Source organism: Amblyraja radiata, chromosome 28, assembly GCF_010909765.2.
Source record: "Amblyraja radiata isolate CabotCenter1 chromosome 28, sAmbRad1.1.pri, whole genome shotgun sequence".
NCBI lineage: Eukaryota > Metazoa > Chordata > Chondrichthyes > Rajiformes > Rajidae > Amblyraja > Amblyraja radiata.
In genome coordinates this window covers 18,636,068-18,659,220 of record NC_045983.1, presented here as the reverse complement: position 1 = coordinate 18,659,220, position 23,153 = coordinate 18,636,068, and the positions used below count along the sequence as shown (strand labels likewise).

The window sequence follows — 23,153 nt, the reverse complement described above, 5'->3', positions numbered from 1 at the left end:
TAAACCAAAGATAGCCACAAAAAGCTGGAGTACCTCAACGGGACAGGCAGCATCTCTGGAGAGATGCTGCCTACAATTTTCAATCATCTCTGGCCACAGGAGTGGTATCAGAGACACAGAGAATTGCTAAGGTTATACCATTGTTTAAAATGGACCAAGAGATCAACCAGGTAATTATGAATCAGTTAGTTTAACCTCGATGGTGGAAAAGTTACTGGGATCGATTCTGAGAGATAGTATCAACCTTCACTTAGAAAGAAGCATTTGGTTAGTGAAAGTCATGTCTGACTAATTAGAACAAACATTCTGAGGAATTATTGAAGAGGGGTGATTAATGCAGCATCAATAAAGATATCAGCAAAGCTTTTGACAAAGTTCTACATGGCAACTTGGTCAGAAAAATGGCCATATGGTCAGAAGGAATGGCAAATTGGATTATCTTTGGACTCAATGGCAGGGAATAGAGCATTATGATTGATTAAGAACCTTTTCCCAGTGTGGTTCCAAAGGCATCATACTCGATCCTTTATTTTTTATTATATTTATTAATAAAGACATGGAAATCAAAGAGACTGCAGATGCTGGAATCTGGAGTAACAAACAATCTGCTGTAGAAACTCGGCAGGCCAAGCAGCATCTATGGCGAGAAGGGGACAGTCAACATTTCAGGCCAGGATCCTTCATCTGGACTGAAGGAACAAAGGGGAAATAGCCACTATGAAGAGGTAAAGGGACTGGGTCGGGCAAAAGCTGGTAAACAATGCGGAAGGGTTGATTGGCAGATGTAGTTGGGTGGGAGAGGGAAGGCTGGAAATGGTGAAAGAGACAGTGGGGAAATGACATAATGTGCTAGTAAAGGAAGGTGACGCATGGTACTAATAGATTGCTGTACTGCGAATTCACATGGTCCCAATGGGCAAAATATTTCAGTGCTGCAATAGGCAAGTGGAATTTAATCCAGGGAAGAGCAATCTAATTACTGCATCAGCGGATGCACAAGAAAGATATTGCAGGGTTTGGAGAAGAATGGAGAAATCAAAGGACCCAAGTGTTTGCGAATGGACCATAAAGGCATCCGAACAGGGGCATAACCGGATTTTTTTTTAAAGGCATGCAGGGTGTGTTCCTTTCTACGCCAAAGCAAAGAATAAAGGAACTGCAAGATTATACCAGAAGAGTATGCAATAAGTAATACGCATTATTTTAGTATTTGTCTAGAGTTTTAATTGCCACATTATTGGAAAGATACGAGTGCATGCAAGATTGGGAAGGGACACAATCCTCTGCAAGTAAGAGCAAAGGGCAACTCCAAAGGAATATTTCTCTTGAAAAGCTGTTTATCATAATCTACATTGTGTTTCCCAGAAGATGCCGTAATAACAGCCTTAGGCCAAGTCCCAGTACCTGTTAAATTACTCATTATCTGAGCGTGGGACCATGATGGTGTCCTCATCACTCATGCCATGTCAGGTAATGACGACTGCTGGACTAGCTGCTAGCTGCCTGATCCACTTATTATCTTCATCAACTGCAGCAAAGCGTCAGAGCTGCTGCTAGAAGATCAATGGTGAAACTCTGAATGACCCCATCAAAGATTATCCTTTCCAGACAGTGCCTCACAGACAATCTGTCAACCTCCTAATTTACAGTAACCACAAAGTGTTCACCACTTATGGGCTGCCCTAACTTCCAACAAAGCTGTGAAATGCAAAAATACTCTTAACTTCTCCATCAAGAAGAACCGGGAACTGGTTGATGAGTATAATCAGAAGATCGAGGATAATCTACTTCAAGCACATGGCTCTCCTGGATTCAAAGCTCTGCAATTTATCAAAAGAATGGAAACAGCTCTGCAGGCACCTAACGGCACAAATACTGAAGGCCTCGCCTAATGAATGCGGAGGATGGAGGTGAACTCATTAGGAACAGCGCAGCAGTCTGGAGGGGCCACTTTCAAGACCAGCTGAATTGAAGTCCTTGGTGAGAGTATCTTCACTCCATTCCACATGGGCATTTCCAACTTAGTCTTGTTGCCACAACTCACCCCACAATTAGTTTAAATAGCTATAACTCAAATACAAGTATCAAGGCCTCAGGAAATTAGCTTTGAAATTTGTCAGTGAAGGACTTCAATCACAAATCCGCAATTACACGGTCCATGTTTGGACTGCTACCAAGTCGTTGTGCAGATTCCATCCATGTAGGAATATGGTCCTCAAAAGAAACATCAAGGCACTGGAAGATACCACCAATGCTGTCTCCACAAAATCCTCCAATTTCACTGGAAGACCAAGCAAATCTTGCAGGGTAATATCCCCAGCATTGGGGCTCTTGTTATACTGTCAATTATGTTGGGCAGGGCACAATTTTCAGACACTTAAGACTAGACTCCCACAGCAGACACTATTCGAGCCCTATAATGGGATGAGATTACCCAGTCTGACAGAAGGATAGAATTTAGGATATGCACAAACCTCGTAGAATAAATACAACATTCAAAATGACTTCTGAGAATTTCCAGCCCATGACCATTTAAATAAAGAGAGAGCATTTAAGATAGTTTCAAGAATCTCACGTTCATGCATCAGCTGCATGTAGACGTCCCTCATAAGTGGCGGAAAGATCGCGACATCTCACAAACTACCCATTCGCACATCCTGCCAGACCTATCCTGCCCCATGCATGGTAATGTTTGCAGATCCCACATCTTATACTATTTTGGATGAGGATATAACTATTTCTTTATTTAGATGGTATGATACATTGACATTTTCTACAGATGCTATGGACATACTGTCCATGCATGCTATGGACATACTGCTTAGTTTTCTGGGAACTAAGGGAAACAGATATAGGGATAGTGCAGGAGTTGGAGTGAGTGCAGAATTTCAGCTATCATCTCACTTAATAATAGAGGATGGCACAGATTACTCTTCCCCTGCTTACATCTGTTACATTCATTTGAAACATTTGGATGGTTCTCATCAGCAAACTTTGGCACAGAAGCACTCCAATAAGTGTGGAACCTCATATTGTTGCCATGAATATACTTCAGTACCAGGTCTGTCAGGGCTTTGTGGTCATCAGTGTAATGATATTTGTCTCACATTATGAAACTGAAGTCAAAAAGATAAAATTGAGTATCATGTTACAGTCACTAACAGGACTAGAGAGGGAAAAGGCGAGTTCAGCAAAGAGCAGGATGAGGACTAACAAAATGTTTCTCTGGCACTGAGATCAGCAAATAGAAGATATCTTGGGTCAGATTATAAGTATCCGTAAAACATATTACCACATCATCTGAATAATACAAATTATGGTAACTTCAAGCCACAAATAGCTATAAAGCCCAATAAAGGCTTCACCAGATATCCAGACAGTCGTATTTCCGAACCAGAAAACATCAGTGGATAGTAGTTTATTGTTCGTACACTGATTCATCCATCCTATCCTTATGACAGGAAGGCTAAAACTAACCGCAATGCCACTCTTTAATCTAATCCTGAAATAGATGCGTTTTCTGATTCATCTTACTTTGTGCTATCTGGAAAAGATCGTTATGCACAATATCTTTTAGGATTTATGACTATACCTTGACAAAGCTATTCACTGCCATGATGGCCATATCAGGCTGATTCTTAGCATAGTTCATGAGGTAGAGATAAACAAGTTTCTTCAGCTCCAAGTTGTCCGTCTGCATGCAATTCACCACGTCTGGGAAGAGCGAACTACACAAAACACAACAGAAAACAAATTACTGATGCAAACCAAATAGTTTTGCCTTGCTTAAAATAAAAAAGAACGTAATATTTTGTCTTGCCAAAATGTGTTTATATAACTTTAAAGTGAATCTGTGGAAGGCCAAGAAATGAGGATGCAAGACTTATGCTACTGTAAATATTCACCTGCAATTCATGTTGTGAATTTATTGATCCTAGTAGTGTTGATCTTTGTGAATATTAATGTTATTGGACATGCACCAGTTCTATTAATGGGTCTGGAATTAAAATAATGAAAATAATGAAGCCCTGCAGGGCGATCCGGGTATGTAATGCGCCAGCTCATGCAGAATGTTGTGCAGAGAGAGTGTCATCAAATAGCTTACAAATCTGTTACATATTGCCCTGCAGAATTCTAGCCGGAGGCCTGCCAGAATACTAAAGCGAGTCTTAATCAGAGAGTCGGAGACTGGTTTGGTGTCAAGTGAAGGGCACGACCCAAGATTGCTTCTATTCAGTCAGAGTGGGTCCATCTTCCTCCAATTAGACAACAACTTAATATGATGTTTTGTTTAAGAAGGAACAGCAGATGCTGGAAAATCGAAGGTACACAAAAAAGCTGGAGAAATTCAGCGGGTGCAGCAGCATCAATGGAGCGAAGGAAATAGACAACATTTCGGGCCGAAACCCTTCTTCAGACTGATGTATGATAACTTAATATGATCCCTTGCCCAAGGCATCATTGGCAATGTGATGTCATGCCCCGTCGTTTACCCGAATTGTGAAAAGGTTGGCAGGGTGGACGTGAGGAGGTTGGAGAGTACAAAACCCAGGGTAAGATTCTCACAATCAGGGGAATGCCGTTTAGAGCCGAGATGTGAAATTTCTCCACTCAGAAAGTAGAGTGCCTTTGGAATTCTCCAGCGACGTACAGAGGCTTCGTCATTGAAATCATTCAAAATAGTTGATAGATTTTGGGTTATTAATGAAATCAAGAAATACGAGAATTAATAGAGCAGATCAATATTATATGATGAATAGTACCACAGGCTTGATGGGTCAAAGAATACTACTATTTTTTTATATTCTTATGTTCTTCTTCCCTTGTAGTACCCTAGCAGAAGTGAATTTCACTTGCTTAAATTTTATCTAAGCATGTAAAAAGTGTTTTGTAATCTTAGTTTGAAAACCAATTACATTACATCTACAATAAACTATTCACCAGCCACCAGGGTCGAGCACGTGAACTTCCTCACCGTGGGACCCTTTCCTTTCACCTCAATGAGGGCGCTGACATGAATTTAACTTGGCAATCCATACGATTAATGATGCAAATAAAACAGCAAATTTGCTGCATGCTGCAACATCTATGCACCTTCACATAACCTGGCAGGAACCAAGTATTTAGTTGTTCCAGCAAGCAATTCTATTTTACAACACCCACCCTGACCCTCCTGGGCCGAGTCAGTTATTACAAATTGAGTGGGGCCACAGGCATCCAAAATATTTCCTGTCTTGTGATACAAAACCACAAAGCAAATTCCTTCTTCCATACAAAGAAGAAAATTGATTTTATTTTCTATTATAGTTATGTATAGTTTGGCGAATTTTGCTGATTTTCAATCCGGCAAATTTAAAAACAGTTTGAAAAAATACATTCTGTAAAAAGCAGCTGACATCCATCAGCGGCCATGAGCTCTCAGGTGGTCATAAAATCCCCTAAGGTTCATTATTATTCTTTAAGAAATGAAGCCATTCACCATTAGGCAGTAGCATCTGCTCCGGCCCCATATTTTCATGGTTGACTCTCCATCATGCTTTGAATTGACCTAGTGACCCTTTCAATTGTATCAAATCACTGCAACCTGTCCACCACATCTTAAGGCAACTGGGGTTGACAATAAACATGGACCTCCTTACAATATTTAATAAATATGCCCACCTCCTTGCAATGAAGAAAATTGTATAATGAGATAAGAGACAATATTTTTCTGCAAATTGCATTCATGACCAGAACTAGATGTCTCAGTTTGGTAATGCCATTTAATGTCAGGGAGTGATAGCTGAATTTTCTCTTGTTGGATATCATTATTGCTTGACAAATGTTACTTGTCACCCATCAGCCCAGGTCTTGTTGCATTTGGTTGTGGACTCATTCATTATCCAAGGGGTTGTTGATCATTGCACTATCAGCAGTAAAGATCCCTACTTCTGACCTTATGACTGAAGAAGGTTATTGATGAAGCAACTGAAAATGGTAAGGCATGGGACAGTATCCACAGGATCTCCTGAAGTCTCTGACAATCGGAAGCAATTAAAAACAGTTCAAAACTTTTGGCTGGCAAACTGTCAAAATATGTTAGGGTATTGCAGAGAGGGCCTCAATGGTACACCACGCAAAACCTACTCACAGCTTGGAGCTTACTCAGTCTCCAGTACACCTTACAAGTGCAGAGGATCATCCAGCCCTTTGTCTCTAGTACGACCATGTCTGGGCAGGCTGGTACCTTGGGCAGCAGTCATAGGATAACAGAACACTGAAATAGGCTCCTCGCCCAACTTGTCCTTGCTGGCCAGCTTTTATAACTGAGTTAATCCCATTTGCCTGTTTTGGGGCCATCTCCCTGTAAACCTTGCCAATCGAGGTATGCATGAACAGACCCTTGCTGCAAGATGAGACTGCAAATTGAAATTTAATTCAGAATTTTTACAAATAATTTAGCAGCATGAACACACTGCAATGAATTAACTGTACACTCAAATTGACACAGAAATTTAGAAACAACTCCCAGACTTTTGCCGTGGAATAAGCCGTGCAAATATTCAGATTAAAGCTGAAGGGAAGGCTGCTGGTAGAACAGGAAGTAACTATCAACCTGACAATCAAATTACATAATTTCCTCTCTCCTCACTTCCTATTCAGATTCAAAAAAAAAATTTAAATAAGGAAATGCATAACTTATCTAACATGTCTTCACCCCAGTTAGAATATTTTTTTCAGAGAACCCAAAAAAAGTGTGCATTGAAGACTCCATATTTTCCTATGTCCTCACCTCACATCTTTGCCAACAGTCATAGCAGCAATAACTTTCTTTACTGCTTCCTTTCTTTTCTCCTTCTTCTCATTATTAAGCTCAGCCTTCAACTCGAATATCTCGCCTGCAACATTGAAGATAAAAGGAATTATGCAGAGCAGCTAACATCATAGCTTAGTCAAGAATGTCATATGCATGACGACAGAACAATTAAATTCTTACTTACAGCACCATCACAGGCTTGTGTAACATAATACACATAGAAAACACATAAAAAACAACATTTAAATAAATGAAGAACTCCAGCAAGGTGCTGGACTAACAATAGTGCAAAAAAAGCCCAAAGTTCTTAATGCAACCCAAGATATTCTATCGTTCATCAGTTAGTGTTGTGTCATGTTCAACAGCCTGAAGGGACTGTCTCACTTTCGCGACCTTTGCAGGCAATTGAAAATTCAGCGCGACCAGAAAGACGCTACGACTCCTTGGAGACCTCTCACGACCATAGGAGACCTCTCACGACCATACAGGCTGTATGGTCATGAGAGGTCTCCTATGATCGTGAGAGGTCACACGCGACATGTCGCCAGGGGTCGCCTGCATGGTCGTGAGAGGTCTCCTATGGTCGTGAGAGGTCTCCAAATAGTCGTAGCGTCTTTCTGGTCACCGCTGAATTCTCAACATGTTGAAAATTTCAGCGATCTATCACGGGTGCCGGCAGTCACTGTAAAGGTTGCGTAAGTGGGACAGGCCCTTGATGGTTCTTGGAAAGAAGATTTTTACGAACCTCTTGATCACAGTAAGAGGCTTTTTATTTTATTTCTTAGCCTCTTGAGCAACACCTAGAAACGACTGTCAAAGAGATGATACACTAATTATTATGCAATTTCACAGCCAAGCTTTGTCGCATTGTCAAACTAACCCCAATAATATAGAGCAGCAGTCCTTGAGCAGATATTGAGCTGAAACCTTGGTCTTAAATTACACTCCTCTCCAAAGTCCATTTGTAATTTATTATTAACTTGCAGGGTGAGGGCATCCACAAAGGGACAACATTATTGACATTCCCTAATTCTCCTCAAAGTGAGCAGAATGTTACATTTTAGAATTATTTAGGGACTTTTGGTAAAGATTCTCCCATAGTGCCTTGGGTAGAGAGCTCATGTTTACCAAGATTTGATGAAGGAACTTTTAGGGGGGGAATTGCAGCTGCTGGCGTACGCATCGTGATGCTGCTTTGTCTTTCTTGGAAGGAAGGGACAGTGGTTTACGTGGTGCTGTCTAAATACCCTTGACAAGGAACTGCAGTGGATATTGTACATATGTGGATAGTGGATACAGTGCATCTGTGATGGGAGACAATGTATGTTTTGGGGTGATGGACTGGGTACCAATCAAGTGAGCTGCTTTGTCACTGAGGTGCTGCACATCGAGAGATGTCAGTGCTGCACTAACCAGGGAGGTGCACAGTATTTCATTTTATTCTGGACCTTTGTTATACACACAGTGGAAATCCTTTCGAGAGCAATATGGCAAGATATGGCACAAAATTCCCAGACTCTGGCCTGCTCTTGCGGGCATAGTATTCATGTTCAATGGTAATGCTCAGAAATGTAGTAGTGGGGAACTAACAATGGTCACACAATTCAATGTCATTAATAGGTTAAGTCCTCTCAAGGAAGACATTCATTCCCTGAAACATGCATTGCGGGAAGTCAAATATTGATTTGCAATTGGGCACCATCAACTTCCTCAAAGGTCATACATGATACCCGACACCATGGCATATTTCCTTTTCAATCAGAAAACTAATACTGTGAATCCTTTCCTGTTGTATACTAATGACGCTGATATAGTATTAAGAAATATTCAGTATCATAAAAACAAAGCCAGAGCCCAATGATATTGAGAAACCGGTTTCCTAAAGCCCTTATGATAAAGTTGTAAAAGCACCTCTGGGGTAATATAGTTTAAATAAAACTTGAGACTATAGTTAATCATCATAAAGTTCCAGGCCACTGCAAAGAATATCATTGGCAATGAACACTTTAATATATCATTCAACATGACTCAATTTTCATCGTTGAAATTTGGAAAACAAATGTTATCTCTATGCATTAGAATCCAAATCCATTGAATAATTGATCTAAACCCATGCTCGAGATATGGACTTCCCCAAAAAATGCTCCCTACCCTAAATCTTTACATATTCACTGTTATAACATTTATAACTTCAAAGACAGAAACTCATCCTTTAGCTCTGCTTCTTTCTCCTCACTCAACCCTGAATAGTTTGAAAGTCAATTCCATCGACTCTACAATTCCCTTACGCCTCACTAATAGTCTGGTTGATATGGAAACGGATTGCCCTGAGAATCACACCAATAACCTGCACCTCAGCTCTCCATGGTGCTGCACATACACACATTGCATATGGCTACTTTATAACTTAATAACAGCCGTTACCAATGTGCGCTGGCATTTCACCACATTGCATGTGTCGCTCACAATAAACCAACAGGGAGGTACATACAGGAAAACCCACCTTTTTTATTTGTTGTGAAATACTTGGAGTCGGTCATGATGGGAGTATTTTAAAGCTTCCTGCAAAGAACAAAAGAAAGAAAAGGTACATTTTAGGACTGGTTTCTTTCCCAACATTTTTCTAAAACAATTATTATCTCGTGCATCAGTGTTGGGCAGTTCAAACCAATATTAATATGTAGGAGCATTTCAGCAATATCAGAAAAAAACTAATTTCGTAAAGATTGACAAATGTCATTGCACAACATTCTATAAATAAAAGGTAGACACAAAAAGCTGGAGTAACTCAACGGAACAGATAGCACCTCTGGAGAGAAGGAATGGGTGACGTTTCAGGTCGAACACCTCCGCTCAGTTCGTCTTAACCTACCTGATCTCCCGGTGGCTCAACACTTCAACTCCCCCTCCCATTCTGACCTTTCTGTCCTGGGTCTCCTCCATTGTCAGAGTGAGGCCCGGCGCAAATTCAAGGAACAGCACCTCATATTTTGCTTGGGTAGTTTACACCCCAGCGGTATGAACATTGACTTCTCTAACTTCAGATCGCCCTTGCTTTCTCTCTCCATCCCCTCCCCTTCCCAGTTCTCCCACTGGTCTTACTGTCTCCGACTACATTCTATATTTGTCCCGCCTCCTCCCCTGACATCAGTCTGAAGAAGGGTCTTGACCCGAAACGTCAACCATTCCATCTCTCCAGAGGTGCTGGCTGTCCCGCTGAGTTACTCCAGCATTTTGTCTACCTTCGATTTAAACCAACAGCTGCAGTTCTTTCCTACACATCCTATAAATAAAAATGCCTTCTGCTTTTAAATATTATAAGGAAAGCCAGACTTAAATCCATTACAATTGGTGCACTGCATTTTATACAAAATGAACAGTGGCAAAGTCCACTCCAAATCTAAATTATTTATCCTGAACCAACAGCAGACAACTGAAAGAACTGAATGGTGGTTTGTGGGAAGTCAGCTTTCTACATTTCCCACTGGTACAGAGCAGATTGGGGAAACCTTCAGCTCTGTTGCAGCTGAGACAATTATTCAACATTACTACAGGGAGTCTGACTCGTCTGCTTGTTATGCTGTGTCTGACATGGCTTGAGAGCATTTTGACACAACACACAGGACACAGAGTTTGCAAAAAAATACTGTTCCATCACTCCACACTCATATTTCATCGTGTTTAAGCTCCCCAAAGTATTTCCCTAAGATTCTAAAAAAAACTTCTCAGAACAGATTTTGAAGTAACTGCAATGAATCATCTTCTCCTGTTAATTCATCAAACTGAACTGTGAAACAGTGATATTTTTTGCTATGCAAAACCAATGAACAGAGAATTGCATGCACGTGATGGCACAAATGGAACCCGATCACACTGCTTCATTCCTAAAAATACTTCCCTGAGCAAGGATTAAAATACATTGCTGTTTGTGTGCTGTTTTGTAACTTCCTGTTAGGCATTCTGAGATATTGTAAAATTCTAATAACTATCAGTTTACTGTTTGTCAACCCCTCTGTCCTTTGGAGGTGTTGCCTACTCTCCCACTCATTTTCAAAACGTCTAAAATATTTACTACCCATACTGTCGTACGCTAGATGTTTAAGCTTCAACTGGGTCTCAGTTAGACTTGATATTTTCAATTGTTTGTTCAAATAACTCTAGACGCGTTCACTTTACTCTCATTGCAATGTAATTTATTTTCTGCTTATATTTTTGGGATGAGGCTGATTTCAACAGATATTTTTGTGCCCGTACTGACTTGCCCCGAGATGGGAATGTTGGACCAACTTCTTAGGTAGCAATTATCAATACTGGGATATGCTGGGCCATGTCTGATGGAATGAGTCAGTCATGGATTGGTGAAATACAAGTAAGCCAAGACCAGACAGGACAGTGGCACAGGTAGTAAAGCCATTGTCTCACAGCACCAGGGCCCTGGATCAATCGTACCTCAGGTCCAGTGTGGGGGTTGCACGTTTTCCTGTTCCCTCACATGGGTTTCCTCCCTAAGCTCCAGTTTTCTCCTACAAAGGCATGTAGGTTGAGACGTTAACATGCTGCTGTAAATTGCTCTTACTGCTTAGATGAGTGGTAGAATCTGGAGGGAGATGATGAGAATGTGGGGGAGAAATGAAAAAGTGGGATTGGGTGGTTGATGATGGGCATAGACTCGATAGGCCGTAAGTTCCTTGCTGTATGAATAAGTGCGACAGATCCCAAGATTGAAGCACATCGGTAAACCAGCTAGATTTTATCAAAGCAACAGTTCTAGTGTAAAGGCTATCCCTAGATTAGTGAAGATCAGAGCAAAATTTGATAGGTGTTATGAGGAAAGAGAAGATTAAAACAGATTATTTTCCATGTTGAGTGGGGAACAAAGAGACAGGAATATAGTGCAAAATGAGATAGTGTAGATGCAAGGATCGTGGAAACTATTCTTTAAAAGAAGATAAGATTGAAGTTTCAAAAGAACACCACCAGCATTAGTAATTGAATGAGAGGCCATGCCAACATCTGCTAAAATATTATACAAATCTTTGAACAGGACAAACATGTGGCATTTTGGATGAGTGCTTATTCTGCTTAGGATGATGACAATTCATCATATATTTCAATAATCAGCAGCTTCATAGACAAATTGCATTCCAAACATAAATATGGAATATTTGCAGTGAAGGAACTTATATATTTTAAGTAAGGTAAAACACAATACAATTAACATTTCTGTATGCTATTTTAGAATCTCAAACTCAACTACAAGTGCAGAATTAACCTGGATCTCTGATGCTAGACTGCAGCTCCAACATGATCTGCAATCATCAAAAACTCCAGGTGGTTTGAGGAGATCTAGATAATGGCAAAGAGGGATGCAGTCCTTTCAGAACACATAAGCTAATGCTGGGCCTATGCAATGAATCAGAACTAAATGTCATGCTGAACATACAATAGTCTGCAGATGCTGGAAACCAGAGCAAAAAATATACTGTAGGAACCCAGCAGGTCATCTTATGGCTGATGCCTACTCCTTGAATCTACTATGTTTTTGCTCTAATGTATCTGCTCTTTTTTACTACTCTGTCAAAACAATGTTCCTTCACTAAGGGGAACTGGAATCTGCATGTTTCAGTTGGTTAGGGAGGATAGAATTCACTTAGAACTGTCACAATACATGTAAATATGACTCATTTTGCTGGCTTACTATTATGATCTCTGATTTAGAGGATAGTGGGAAAAAAATGAATGCTGCTTGGATGTAATACTACATTTTGTTCTGTGGATCCCTTACTCGCCTCTGAACTTCACTTTGCAGCCTTTAGCCTTCAGTTTATTCATTACTATTACTGCATGTAGAAGATCAGGCCCATTGCAAGGCACCTCTGGATTCACCTACAATACAGTGCAGTGGAAATTTGCTCCCTCACAAGCATTTGCTAATCTAACTATCTATAAGATCCAGACTAGAGCCTCTATAAGGAGAAATATATTTCAGTACTCGAAAATACTAATAGCCAGTTTACACCCTACTGCAACTAAAAAGAGGCTAACTTCACCCAATGAAGTCAGCTCATTGGCATATAGGTCATTATATCATCATCAGTTTTTCTCTTTACTTACTGGTTCATGTGATGTGGCTGTTACTGGCAAATATTAGATTTGTCATCCACTCTTAATTGCCCCAAAACTGCAGAGCTAGTTTAGCGTCAATAGTTTTGGTTTTGCAGTCACAAATGTCCAGGTGAGGTTATCAGTTTTCCTTCAACAAATGGGCTTAGTGAAATAAGTGGGTTTTTACTGGAAAGCAGTTGTCACTATTGAGGAATCTGCTTTTACCTAATTCAGATTTAGTTAATAATTTGAAGCTAAGCACCCTATCTGTCATACTGGGAATTGAACTCATGTTTCTGGATCAATAGCCCAGAACTACGATTGCTAGCCCAGTAATCTGACTACCAGGCCTGCCTACAAGGGGTCTACACCTGAAGGCAGTAATTCCTTTCAAGGATTCAACATAAAGGAGAAACAACTGGTAATATTTCTATTTGCAGGCTTCTGAAGAAAAAGAATAAGAAGCATTATCTCCTTATATTAAAGACATTTGTAAATATGGTAACTGAGTAATTAAGTTATCGAACTAGTAGTCAGAGTTCTCGACCATTGAACCAGAGGAAAGAGTTCAAATCTCATCTGACAATTGGGGAATTTAAGTTCAAGTAATTGAACAGATCCGGCATTAATATCTATGGTCAGTAATGATGACCTACATCATGAAACTACACCAATATGCTTCAGGGAAGGAAATTTGACATCCTCACCTCATGTGGTCCATATTTGACTCCAGGTCCACCAATGTGGCTGAATCATAACAGTCTCCAGAGTTCAGGCAGACTTTGAGATTGGTAAACAAATTCTGACATTTCCATCCACACCACATGAAAGAGTATTTTTTTTTGCAAAAACTGCTCAATAATCCAAATAGGCTAAATATGCTAGACAATTTACAATTAAAATCAATGCAAAACTGCTTATGTAAAAAGGTACTCAAATTTCTGCAATATCATCTCTTTTAAAAAGAGAACTGATGTATGCCACAAAACTAATAATTTAACTCTCAATACTTAAACACGAATTGATCCTTTAATTGCACCTGTATCCCACCATAGGATCAGGCAATAATGGAGGAATTACAATTCAAGTTCAGGAAATAAATAGTAAACTCAAATGAGTGCTATATTTCTCAAAGTATCTTCTATCTTAAGTTTTTTTGCACTCTCACAGAAGTACTTGGGACATTCTTATTTCTTCAAGCCAACATAAATGAGGACTTAGTTAGTAGTTTGGGTATAATACAATTTTGTAAAGATGCCCTGCTAATCTCAGTTTACTTTCAGTGGCTCTCACCAACAGCATCAAGGCCAAGACCAACAACCAGTTGTTCTGCAGCTGAAATCACCTCTCTATGGTGAGCTGAACAGTTTAAAGCAAGCTGATCTTGCAGCTGATGTAAATACCATTGTAATATGGCATTGACTCATTCAGCTTTGCCGGTGCCTCAGTGATTATACTGGAATAGTGCAAGCTCTGTGTATTTTAGACCTCACAAAGCTTTTAATACATACTTATTGACAAGTCTCCTGAAGATGACAACCCTTGCTTAATGACCATTTCCAAGTACAAAGCCCCCCCCACCACCACCCCTCCAGTGACCATTCCAACTTTCTAAACTGTTCAACTTCGGAATGTTCAATGTTCATTTCTTTTTCTACCTGTCTACAATGGTCAACTATATGAATAAGCCATATGTGACACTTTTAACATGAATTAACACCTCAAATTTGGCATTCAAATTGTGTTCTTCATTTCATACTGCTGTACTTTTATCTACTAGATTGTATTTGTAGGGAAGGGTGCTCTTCACCCACAGATTATTTCACACTTTGAACAAGAGTAGTTTAATTATCCCTAGAACGTATTTAACTATGAAATAATGTTATGGCAATAGCCTATCACAAGCACGCATCTCAACCTGCAATCGCACCACTGAAGATTGCACACCCAAGAAACAATTCTTACCGTCAGAGTATTCACATCAACTCTGTTGAGCAATAGTTTATGGCCCCTGTTTTTCTGCTCATTCATCACATTTCCACAAGACCTCGCAACAGCTGTAATTGACATGCACCCAGCAAACTACACCAGTATCACACATGCCCCCAACAGGACACCAGGCACCTAAACTTCCAGCAATCCAGAGAAAAGATCCTAGAGGAGCTCCTCTAGTATCTTTGATCCAGAGGGTGATCTGGACAACTCAGCATCCTCCAACGCACCAGCCTGTTCACCAGCTGCAACCAAGAATAAAGGATGGGGGCAAAGTGATTCCCCGCCACTAAAATTACAATAAATGTTGGCATCAACACCACTCGGACATCCAGACCACAAATTAACTGTTGAAAGCCATTCATGTGCTGGTTGTTATTCATCAATAACGTGAAGTGGGGGTGAATCTGGCACCACAGGCGAAGCGATGGCACGGTTGCCCCGGGGGGGGTATAGGCCGCACTGGGTGAGCTAACGTTGCCCGAACGGTGGCAAGGAAGACTCGGCCAGGGGAGAATGGGGATCTACCCGGCCGGCCCGAGGCTGGGCGGAGCCCGGCAGGAAACAGCGAGGCCTCCGGGCAGCTAGGGCCTGAAGGCGGGTACCGAGCCGGGGGAGACAGGCAGGTTTGAGAAACGCCACACCGACCTGTGGAAGCCGGATCCGGACAGACGGAGAAAGGTGCTGGAGCCGGGCAGGAGGAAGGCGGTGTCCTGGGCAAAGCGGTCCCCGGGAGGCCGAGCCGGAAGTGGGCGGCGGCGGAGTGGGAGGAACCGACGCAGGCACCGGACAAGCCCAAGCAACGGCGCTGGAGCTCACCCACTCACTCACTCGCTCACTCGCTCGCCCGCCCGCCCGCCGCTATGCGCTTCCCTTCGTCTCCAGCAGCACTCTCGCACCCCCAACAGCGAGCTATCACTACCAGTAACCTATCCCTATTCCAGCAGTGATCCTCCGCCTCCAGAAGACGGCTTGTGCCATCAGCAACTTGCCGCCGCCACACTAACTCCAACCAGCTTGCATGTATCGCCAACAACTATCCTCGCCTCCAATAACCGGTATGCCGTCCTGGCGGGTTTCCTTACATATCCTGGCCGCCTGTCCCACCCGACCCACTCTTGCAACTTACAGCAGCTATTCTATACCTTCAGCAACAACCCCTCCCCCTCTTTTGCTGCAACACCACCATCTCCATCTCCAGCAGTCTTCTTAACATTTCCAGCTACCCTGCATCTCCAGCAGCCACCTGGCTCCTCGAGCAGTCTTTCATCACCAGCATACTTGCTGAACACTGTTTGAGGGAAAGAACATACAGATAGCGTGAATGTTGACACAGTCAGTGGATAAGAGGGCTGCTGGATGCAATTGACTTACTGCGCATCCAGCAGCCCTCTTATCCACTGGCTGTGTCAAAATTCACGCTATCTGTATGTTCTTTCCCTCAAACAGTGTTCAGCACCACAGCCTATTTAGTTTTTTAACTCATTTGTAGATGTAAGAATTTCTGAGTTAACCAAAATAGCAACAAAGAATGAGAGAAATTCAAAAACTACACCTAACTGATATAACTGCGGTCTTTGTTACAGAGTTGCAGCAATGTCCAAGGCTATGAAATATAACCAAGTGTTTCAGATCACATTTCAATAGTCTGCAGATCCAATACTTAAGACAAGCTACAAAATAATTTTCAGTTGCATTTTGAAAAGACAGATGAACTTCAGTCAATGTGACAATTGAATTGTAAAATATCTGTGCAGTAATGGCAGTAAAAAGGTGTATATTCCTTCAGGGATGAAATGAGAACACAGAATACTAGAAATACTCAGAAAATCAGCAGCATCCGTAGTGAGAGAAATAGTTAATATTTCAGATGAAAGACTCTTCTACAGAATTAGTTTCACTGTCGTCCTGTTGAGTTCGTTATCACCTTGCCCACAGCCAACAGTGGATCATTGGGGGCTCCACCTTTCCTTGCTCATCGTTTCGTTTTGCATGTATTTCATTAATTTGTTCTATATCTCTCTCTGTATCACCGTCTACATCTCCCGTTTTGCTTCCCCCCTGACTCAGTCTAAAGAAGGGTCTCGATCCGAAACCTTTTTTCCAGAGATGTTGCCTGACCCGCTGAGTTACTCCAGCATTTTGTGTCTATTAACAGAATCCGGTCCGTGTTCAAGTGGCATTGGAATCGGTAATAAAAAGGAACTGTCTGCAGATGCTGGTTTTTGCCAAAGATAGAGTTACAAAAATGCTGGAGTAACTCAGCGGGTCAGGTAACGTTTCTGGAGAAAATGGATAGGTGGCATTTCGGGTCGGGACCCTTGTTTAGTGCCGCATTTTGTTTGTGTCTAACCATCGGAATCCAGTCGGCGGTTCGGTTCCAGTGGAATCCAGTCCGTGTTTCATGTTGTGCATGTTTGTGGTCCAGGGCAAAGATCGTGGTGCGCAGGCGCGTTGTTCTGGGAGACGGCGGGCAGTCATGGCGGAACACGGGGCCCATCTGACAGCCGAGCTATCGGCGAGTGCCGGCAGACTCTCCATCTTCGAGGTCGTGGCCCAGGACACCTTGATGTCAGCGGTCAGGCCGGCGATGCATCACTTGTGCAAGGTGAGGAAATAGACGGTCTCGACCCGAAACGTCGCCCATTCTTTCTACCCAGAGATGCTGCCTGTCCCGCTGAGCTACTTCAGCGTTTTGTGTCTATGTGAGGAAATAGGATGTCAGGCCGGCTGCGGGGCCCCGGCGGGCGCAGCGAATAAAAAATGAACCCCATATCTCCCTTAATGTTACCCCTCACCTTAAAACTATGCCCTCGAGTATTTAGTATTTCCATCCTGGAATATAGATAGTGCAGATGGTCAGAACCTATCGATGCCTCTCATAATTTGGGCAGAGATGTCTACGGTGTCAGTAGGGATTGGGGATAGGAGGCAGGGGACGGGCTATACAAGCCCCCATTTCAGGGCACCATAATGTTTGGGACACATGGCTTCACAGGTGTTTGTAATTGCTCAGGTGTGTTTAAATGCCTCCTTAATGCAGGTATAAGAGAGCTCTCAGCACCTAGTCTTTCCAACACCTTTGGAAACTTTTATTGCTGTTTTTCAACATGAGGACCAAAGTTGTGCCAATGAAAGTCAAATAAACCATTATGAGACTGAGACACAAGAATAAAACTGTTAGAGACATCAGCCAAACCTTAGGCTTACCAAAATCAACTGTTTGGAACATAATTAAGAAGAAAGAGACCACTGGTGAGCTTACTAATCGCAAAGGGACTGGCAGGCCAAGGAAGACCTCCACAGCTGATGGCAGAATAATTCTCTCTATAATAAAGAAAAATCCCCGAACAACAGATCAGAACCACTCTTCAGGAGTCAGGTGTGGATTTGTCATTGACCATTGTCTGCAGAAGACTTCATGAACAGAAATACAGAGGCTACACTGCAAGATACAAACCACTGGTCAGCTGCAAAAATAGGATGGCCAGGTTACAGTTTGCCAAGAAGTACTTAAAAAAGCAACCACAGTTCTGGAAAAAGGTCTTGTGGACAGATGAGATGAAGATTAACTTATAACAGAGTGATGGCAAGAGCAAAGTATGGAGAAGAGAAGGAACTGCCCAAGATCCAAAGCATACCACCTCATCTGTGAAACACGGTGGTGGGGGTGTTATGGCCTGCGCATGTGTGGCTGCTGAAGGTACTGCCTCACTTATCTTCATTGATGGTACAACCAAAGATCTTATAGGATCTTTGGGTACAACTGCTGACGGTAGTAACATAATGAATTCTGAAGTGTACAGACACATCCTATCTGCTCAAGTTCAAACTAATGCCTCAAAACTCATTGGCCGGCGGTTCATTCTACAGTAAGACAATGATCCCAAACATACTTCTAAAGCAACAAAGGAGTTTTTCAAAGCTAAAAAATGGTCAATTCCTGAGTGGCCAAGTCAATCACCTGATCTGAACCCAATTTAGCATGCGTTTTATATGCTGAAGAGAAAACTGACTAGCCCCCAAAACAAGCATAAACTAAAGATGACTGCAATACAGGCTTGGCAGTGCATCACCAGAGAAGACACCCAGCAACTGGTGATGTCCATGAATCGCCGACTTCAAGCAGTCATTGCATGCAAAGGATATACAACAAAATACTAAACATGACTACTTTCATTTACTTGACATTGCTGTGTTCCAAACATTATGATGCCCTGAAATGGGGGGACTATGTATAAACATTGCTGTAATTTCTACATGGTGAAACCAAAATGTATAAAAATGGCCTTTATTAAAATCTGATAATGTGCACTTTAACCACATGTGATTTTATTTTCTATTACAAATCTCAAATTGTGGAGTACAGAGGCAAATAAATAAATGATGGGTCTTTGTCCCAAACATTATGGATGGCATTGTATTTCTGATTTTATCCAAGAATCATGTGGTTTGATCCAGCTGATCTGATGATACTGTCTTGTTCTTTCAGGTACTTGTGGAATCCAACCCTACTCGCTATGGGTTTCTATGGCGATGGTTTGATGAATTCTATGCTGTGATGGACTTCCTGCTACAGCGTCACTATTTGGCTCGAACTAGTGCCTCCTTCTCTGAAAACTTTTATGGTCTGAAAAGAATTCCAGTGGGTCCACGGATATTGAGACTGGCGAGCTATGGGCTCCCGAGAGCCCAGCATTGGAGATCGCTGTTGATGATAATTGCTATTCCATATGTAAAAGTCAAACTAGACAGACTGTTTGCTAGACTGAGAGAGGAGGATGACTATGCTATACATCTTCCAGAATCTTCCTGGAAGCGCATGTACAAGGCTTTCCTTGCAGCCTATCCTTTTATGAACATGAGCTGGGAGGGGTGGTTCCTCACCTATCGGCTCTTGTACATTTTTGGAAAAACACCACATCATTCGCCACTACTGCGAGCAGCTGGGGTCTGCTTGGGAAACCTTACCCCTGCAGATTTGCAGAGCTTTGAACAAAGATCTACTTCCAGAAGCAGATCTCCGACCAGTACAAGGTAAGGAATAGCTTTGAGAAACTACGGTATTGGTTATTTTTGGCATGTTTACCAAGATATAATGGAAAAGCTTTGAGGCTTATCCCATCAAATCATACTGTACATGAATATAATCAAGTCATAAATGAATACAACAGGTAGTGGAAAGTGAACAATACCAGTGGAGAATATGGTATTAGAGCTACGGAAAGACTGCAGTTTAAAAAAAAGTGTAGGGGCCATAATGAGAGATCAGAACAAAACCCTTATCTTATGAGAGGACCGTCCAGTAGTTTGATGTCTTTAATTTTCTATCTTCTGCTTCATGAGTGAAGGGAGAAGAGGGAATGACCAGGCTGTTAATGGTTCTTGATTATGTTGTCTGTTCTCCATGAGGTAGATGAAATCGTGGGTGGGATGGGGTTGGGGCGGGGGGGAGGTGCTGAATTGAAAAGCAAAACAAATGCAGATGCCGCAAGTCTGAAGTAAATGTGGAGAATGAAGAAATACTCAGCAAGTCAAGCAGCATCTGTAGAGGGAGAACTGAGTTGATGTTTTCAATTGATGACTTTGGTAAATGATGAAAAGTGATTAATATGAAACATGAAAGTAGACAAAAAATGTTGGAGAAACTCAGCGGGTGAGGCAGCATCTATGGAGAAAAGGAGTAGGCGACGTTTCGGGACGAGACCCTGCTTCAGACTGATGTTGCGGGGGGCGGGAAAAAGAAAGGAAGAGGCAGAAACAGTAGGCTATGTGTCTCCGCCTCTTCCTTTCTTCCCCCCCCCCACATCAGTCTGAAGTAGGGTCTCGACCCGAAACATCGCCTACTCCTTTTCTCCATAAATGCTGCCTCACCCGCTGAGTTTCTCCAGCATCTTTTGTCTACTTTCGATTTTTTCCAGCATCTGCAGTTCCTTCTTAAATATGAAACATTAACTCACTCCACAAATGCTTCCTGATCTGCTAAATATATGTCGTGAAAGAGGTTACTGATAAGCACATTTTTGTTTTTGGAAATGTCTTGAGTTGAGGTGATTTAAGTTTAATAAATAAATTACATACATCTCTCTGGATTTTCGACATTGAAGTATTCCAATACCATAGAACATGGAACAGTACAGCACCGGAACAGGCTCTTCGGCCCTCAATGTCTATGCCGAACATGATGCCAAGACCAATTCTTAGATTCTTAAATGCCACTATTATATCTGCCTCTACCACCACACCCTGCAGCACGTTCCTGGCACTCGCCATCTTCCGTATATGAAACAAACCTATAAACATTGCCCCTCTCACCTTAAAACTGTGTCCTCTGGTAGTTAGTATTTCCCTCCTGGAATATAGGGTAGATAGTCAGAAGCTATCTATGCCTCTCATCATTTCATATACTTCAATCAGATCTCACCACAATCGCTGGGGTTTCAGAGTAAACAAGCCAAAACCAGAACTACTTGCAATACTATTAATGTGGCCTAACCAAAGTCCAATTAAGTTGCATCATGACTTCCTGACACTTAAACTCAATGCCCTGACCAATGAAGGCAAGCATATCATCTGCCTTCTGCACCACTCTATTTACTTATGTTGCTACTTTCAGGGATTTATGGACTTAATCCCCAAGAGCATAACCATTCCGGTTTCCCCAATACAGGAATGATGTGGACAATTTTGAAAGGGTGCAGAAGATGTTTACCAAGATGCTGGTAGGATTACAGGATAAGGAGAAGCTTGACACGCCTGCATATTCTTCTCTGGAGTGTCGGAGGCTGACGGGAGACCTGATAGAAGTATATAAAATTATGGGAGGTATAGATAAGGTAGATGGTCAAAATCTTTATCCTAGTGTGGAAATGTCAAAGTATAGAGGGCACATGTTTATAGTCAGAAGAGGGAAAATTTAAAGGAGTTGTGCGGGTCAAGTTTTTTTACACGAAGATTGGTAGGTGTCTGGACGAGGTTGCCAGCGGATGTGGTGGATGCAGAAAAAAAAAAAGCAGCATTCAAGAGGCTTTCAGCGAGGCACATGAATACGGAAGGAATAGAGGGCTATGGATCATGTGCAGGTAGAAGGAATTAGTTAATTTAGCACCATGTTCAGCACATACATTGTTGGTTGATGTCCATTAAAACAATTACTTAATCAATACATGACATTAGGAAATCATATTTCTGTTAGATTTACAGATTACTGTGACTTCAGGGCATTGTGGATTGGTTCAAGAACGCCTCTAAATTTTGTGTATGCATTCTGACCTTTCTTGCTCTCTTCCTCTTGTAGTGTGGTTGGAAAGATAACCTCTTTCTTTGCCAATGCACTGGGTGGTGCAGCTGTCTCCCTTTCAACCGGTGTATCAGTGGGCATCTTCTTCTTGCAGTTCCTTGAATGGTGGTACTCGTCTGAAAACCAGGACACAATTAAATCCCTCTCCTCCCTCCCGACTCCGCCCCCACCAGTACACTTAGATAAATCGACGAATGATGCTTTGCCGAGGCTGAAGACTGTATGTCCTTTGTGCAACAAGATCCGGACTAACGACACGGCTTTGGCAACCTCTGGGTATGTCTACTGTTACCGATGTGCTTATAACTATGTAAAGCATCACCAGCGATGTCCTGTTACAGGCTACCCTTCTGAACTGCAGCATCTTGTTAAGCTCTACTCTCCAGAAGCATGAAGACAAGAGATGCATCCATCAAAACTGTGGCTCACTGGAAAAGTGCTCTCTAAATGCACCCAAATAACTGTCTGACTCAATGAATTGGTGTTTTATTTTGTAATTTATAATATATTCAGAAAAACAAGGGAACAAACCAGTTGATTCAAAAGTTTTTATATATGCGTATACTGCTCACAAATTTACATAGCAGGAATTGCTCTTAAAAATGTAAGATTTTGTTTCAAATTAAACCAAACTCATAAATTATGGCATTAACATTTGGAGTCTTCCAAAATGTAAATACTTCACTACCTCATATTTTGAAGGGGGTGCCTTCCTACAAATCACTTTGTATTACCAAATGCCATCTTGGGAATAATTATTTAGATAGATAGAGAGAGACAGACAGACAGACAGACAGGCAGAGAGAGAGAGAGAGAGGGGTGACAGACAGACAGAGACAGAGAGAGAGAGAGAGAGAGAGAGAGACAGAGAAACCTTGCTGTGACTTGTCGTGCAAATCTGATGGTTTCTTGAAGGTATCTTGTGTTCTCTATCTTACTATCATCCTCCTTTCCTGAAGT

The 23,153-nt window shown here is 41.8% G+C and overlaps 2 protein-coding genes across 4 annotated transcripts in view; one reads left to right on the top strand and one right to left on the bottom strand.

Annotated features, from left to right (window-relative positions):
* Positions 1-15,667, bottom strand: part of ap2b1 (adaptor related protein complex 2 subunit beta 1) — a 172,398-nt gene extending 156,731 nt beyond the window's left edge. For all 3 annotated transcript variants that reach the window (XR_004416089.1, XM_033045970.1, XM_033045971.1), the window contains exons 1-4: positions 15,542-15,667; positions 9,300-9,358; positions 6,773-6,878; positions 3,593-3,728 (exon numbers count right to left, since the gene is read on the bottom strand). Coding sequence is in view for 2 of the 3 variants with exons in the window: in XM_033045970.1 (XP_032901861.1) it covers positions 3,593-3,728; positions 6,773-6,878; positions 9,300-9,336 (279 nt within the window). In the remaining variant the exon portion in view is untranslated. The remainder of the gene's footprint in view (positions 1-3,592; positions 3,729-6,772; positions 6,879-9,299; positions 9,359-15,541) is intronic.
* Positions 15,668-17,315: 1,648 nt separating this feature from the next.
* On the top strand, positions 17,316-22,838 carry pex12 (peroxisomal biogenesis factor 12). The gene is made up of 3 exons (XM_033045969.1): positions 17,316-17,501; positions 19,386-19,930; positions 22,191-22,838. The coding sequence occupies exons 1-3, from the start codon at positions 17,373-17,375 to the stop codon at positions 22,585-22,587; spliced, it is 1,071 nt and encodes a 356-aa protein (XP_032901860.1). The 5' UTR covers positions 17,316-17,372; the 3' UTR covers positions 22,588-22,838.
* Positions 22,839-23,153: the final 315 nt, after the last annotated feature.

Coding starts and splice junctions, on each gene's coding strand:
- pex12 (XM_033045969.1), top strand. CDS start 17,373: ATGGCGGAACACGGGGCCCATCTGACAGCCGAGCTATCGGCGAGTGCC. Junction 17,502..19,385: donor CGATGCATCACTTGTGCAAG/GTGAGGAAATAG, acceptor TTGTTCTTTCAG/GTACTTGTGGAATCCAACCC. Junction 19,931..22,190: donor AGATCTCCGACCAGTACAAG/GTAAGGAATAGC, acceptor TTCCTCTTGTAG/TGTGGTTGGAAAGATAACCT.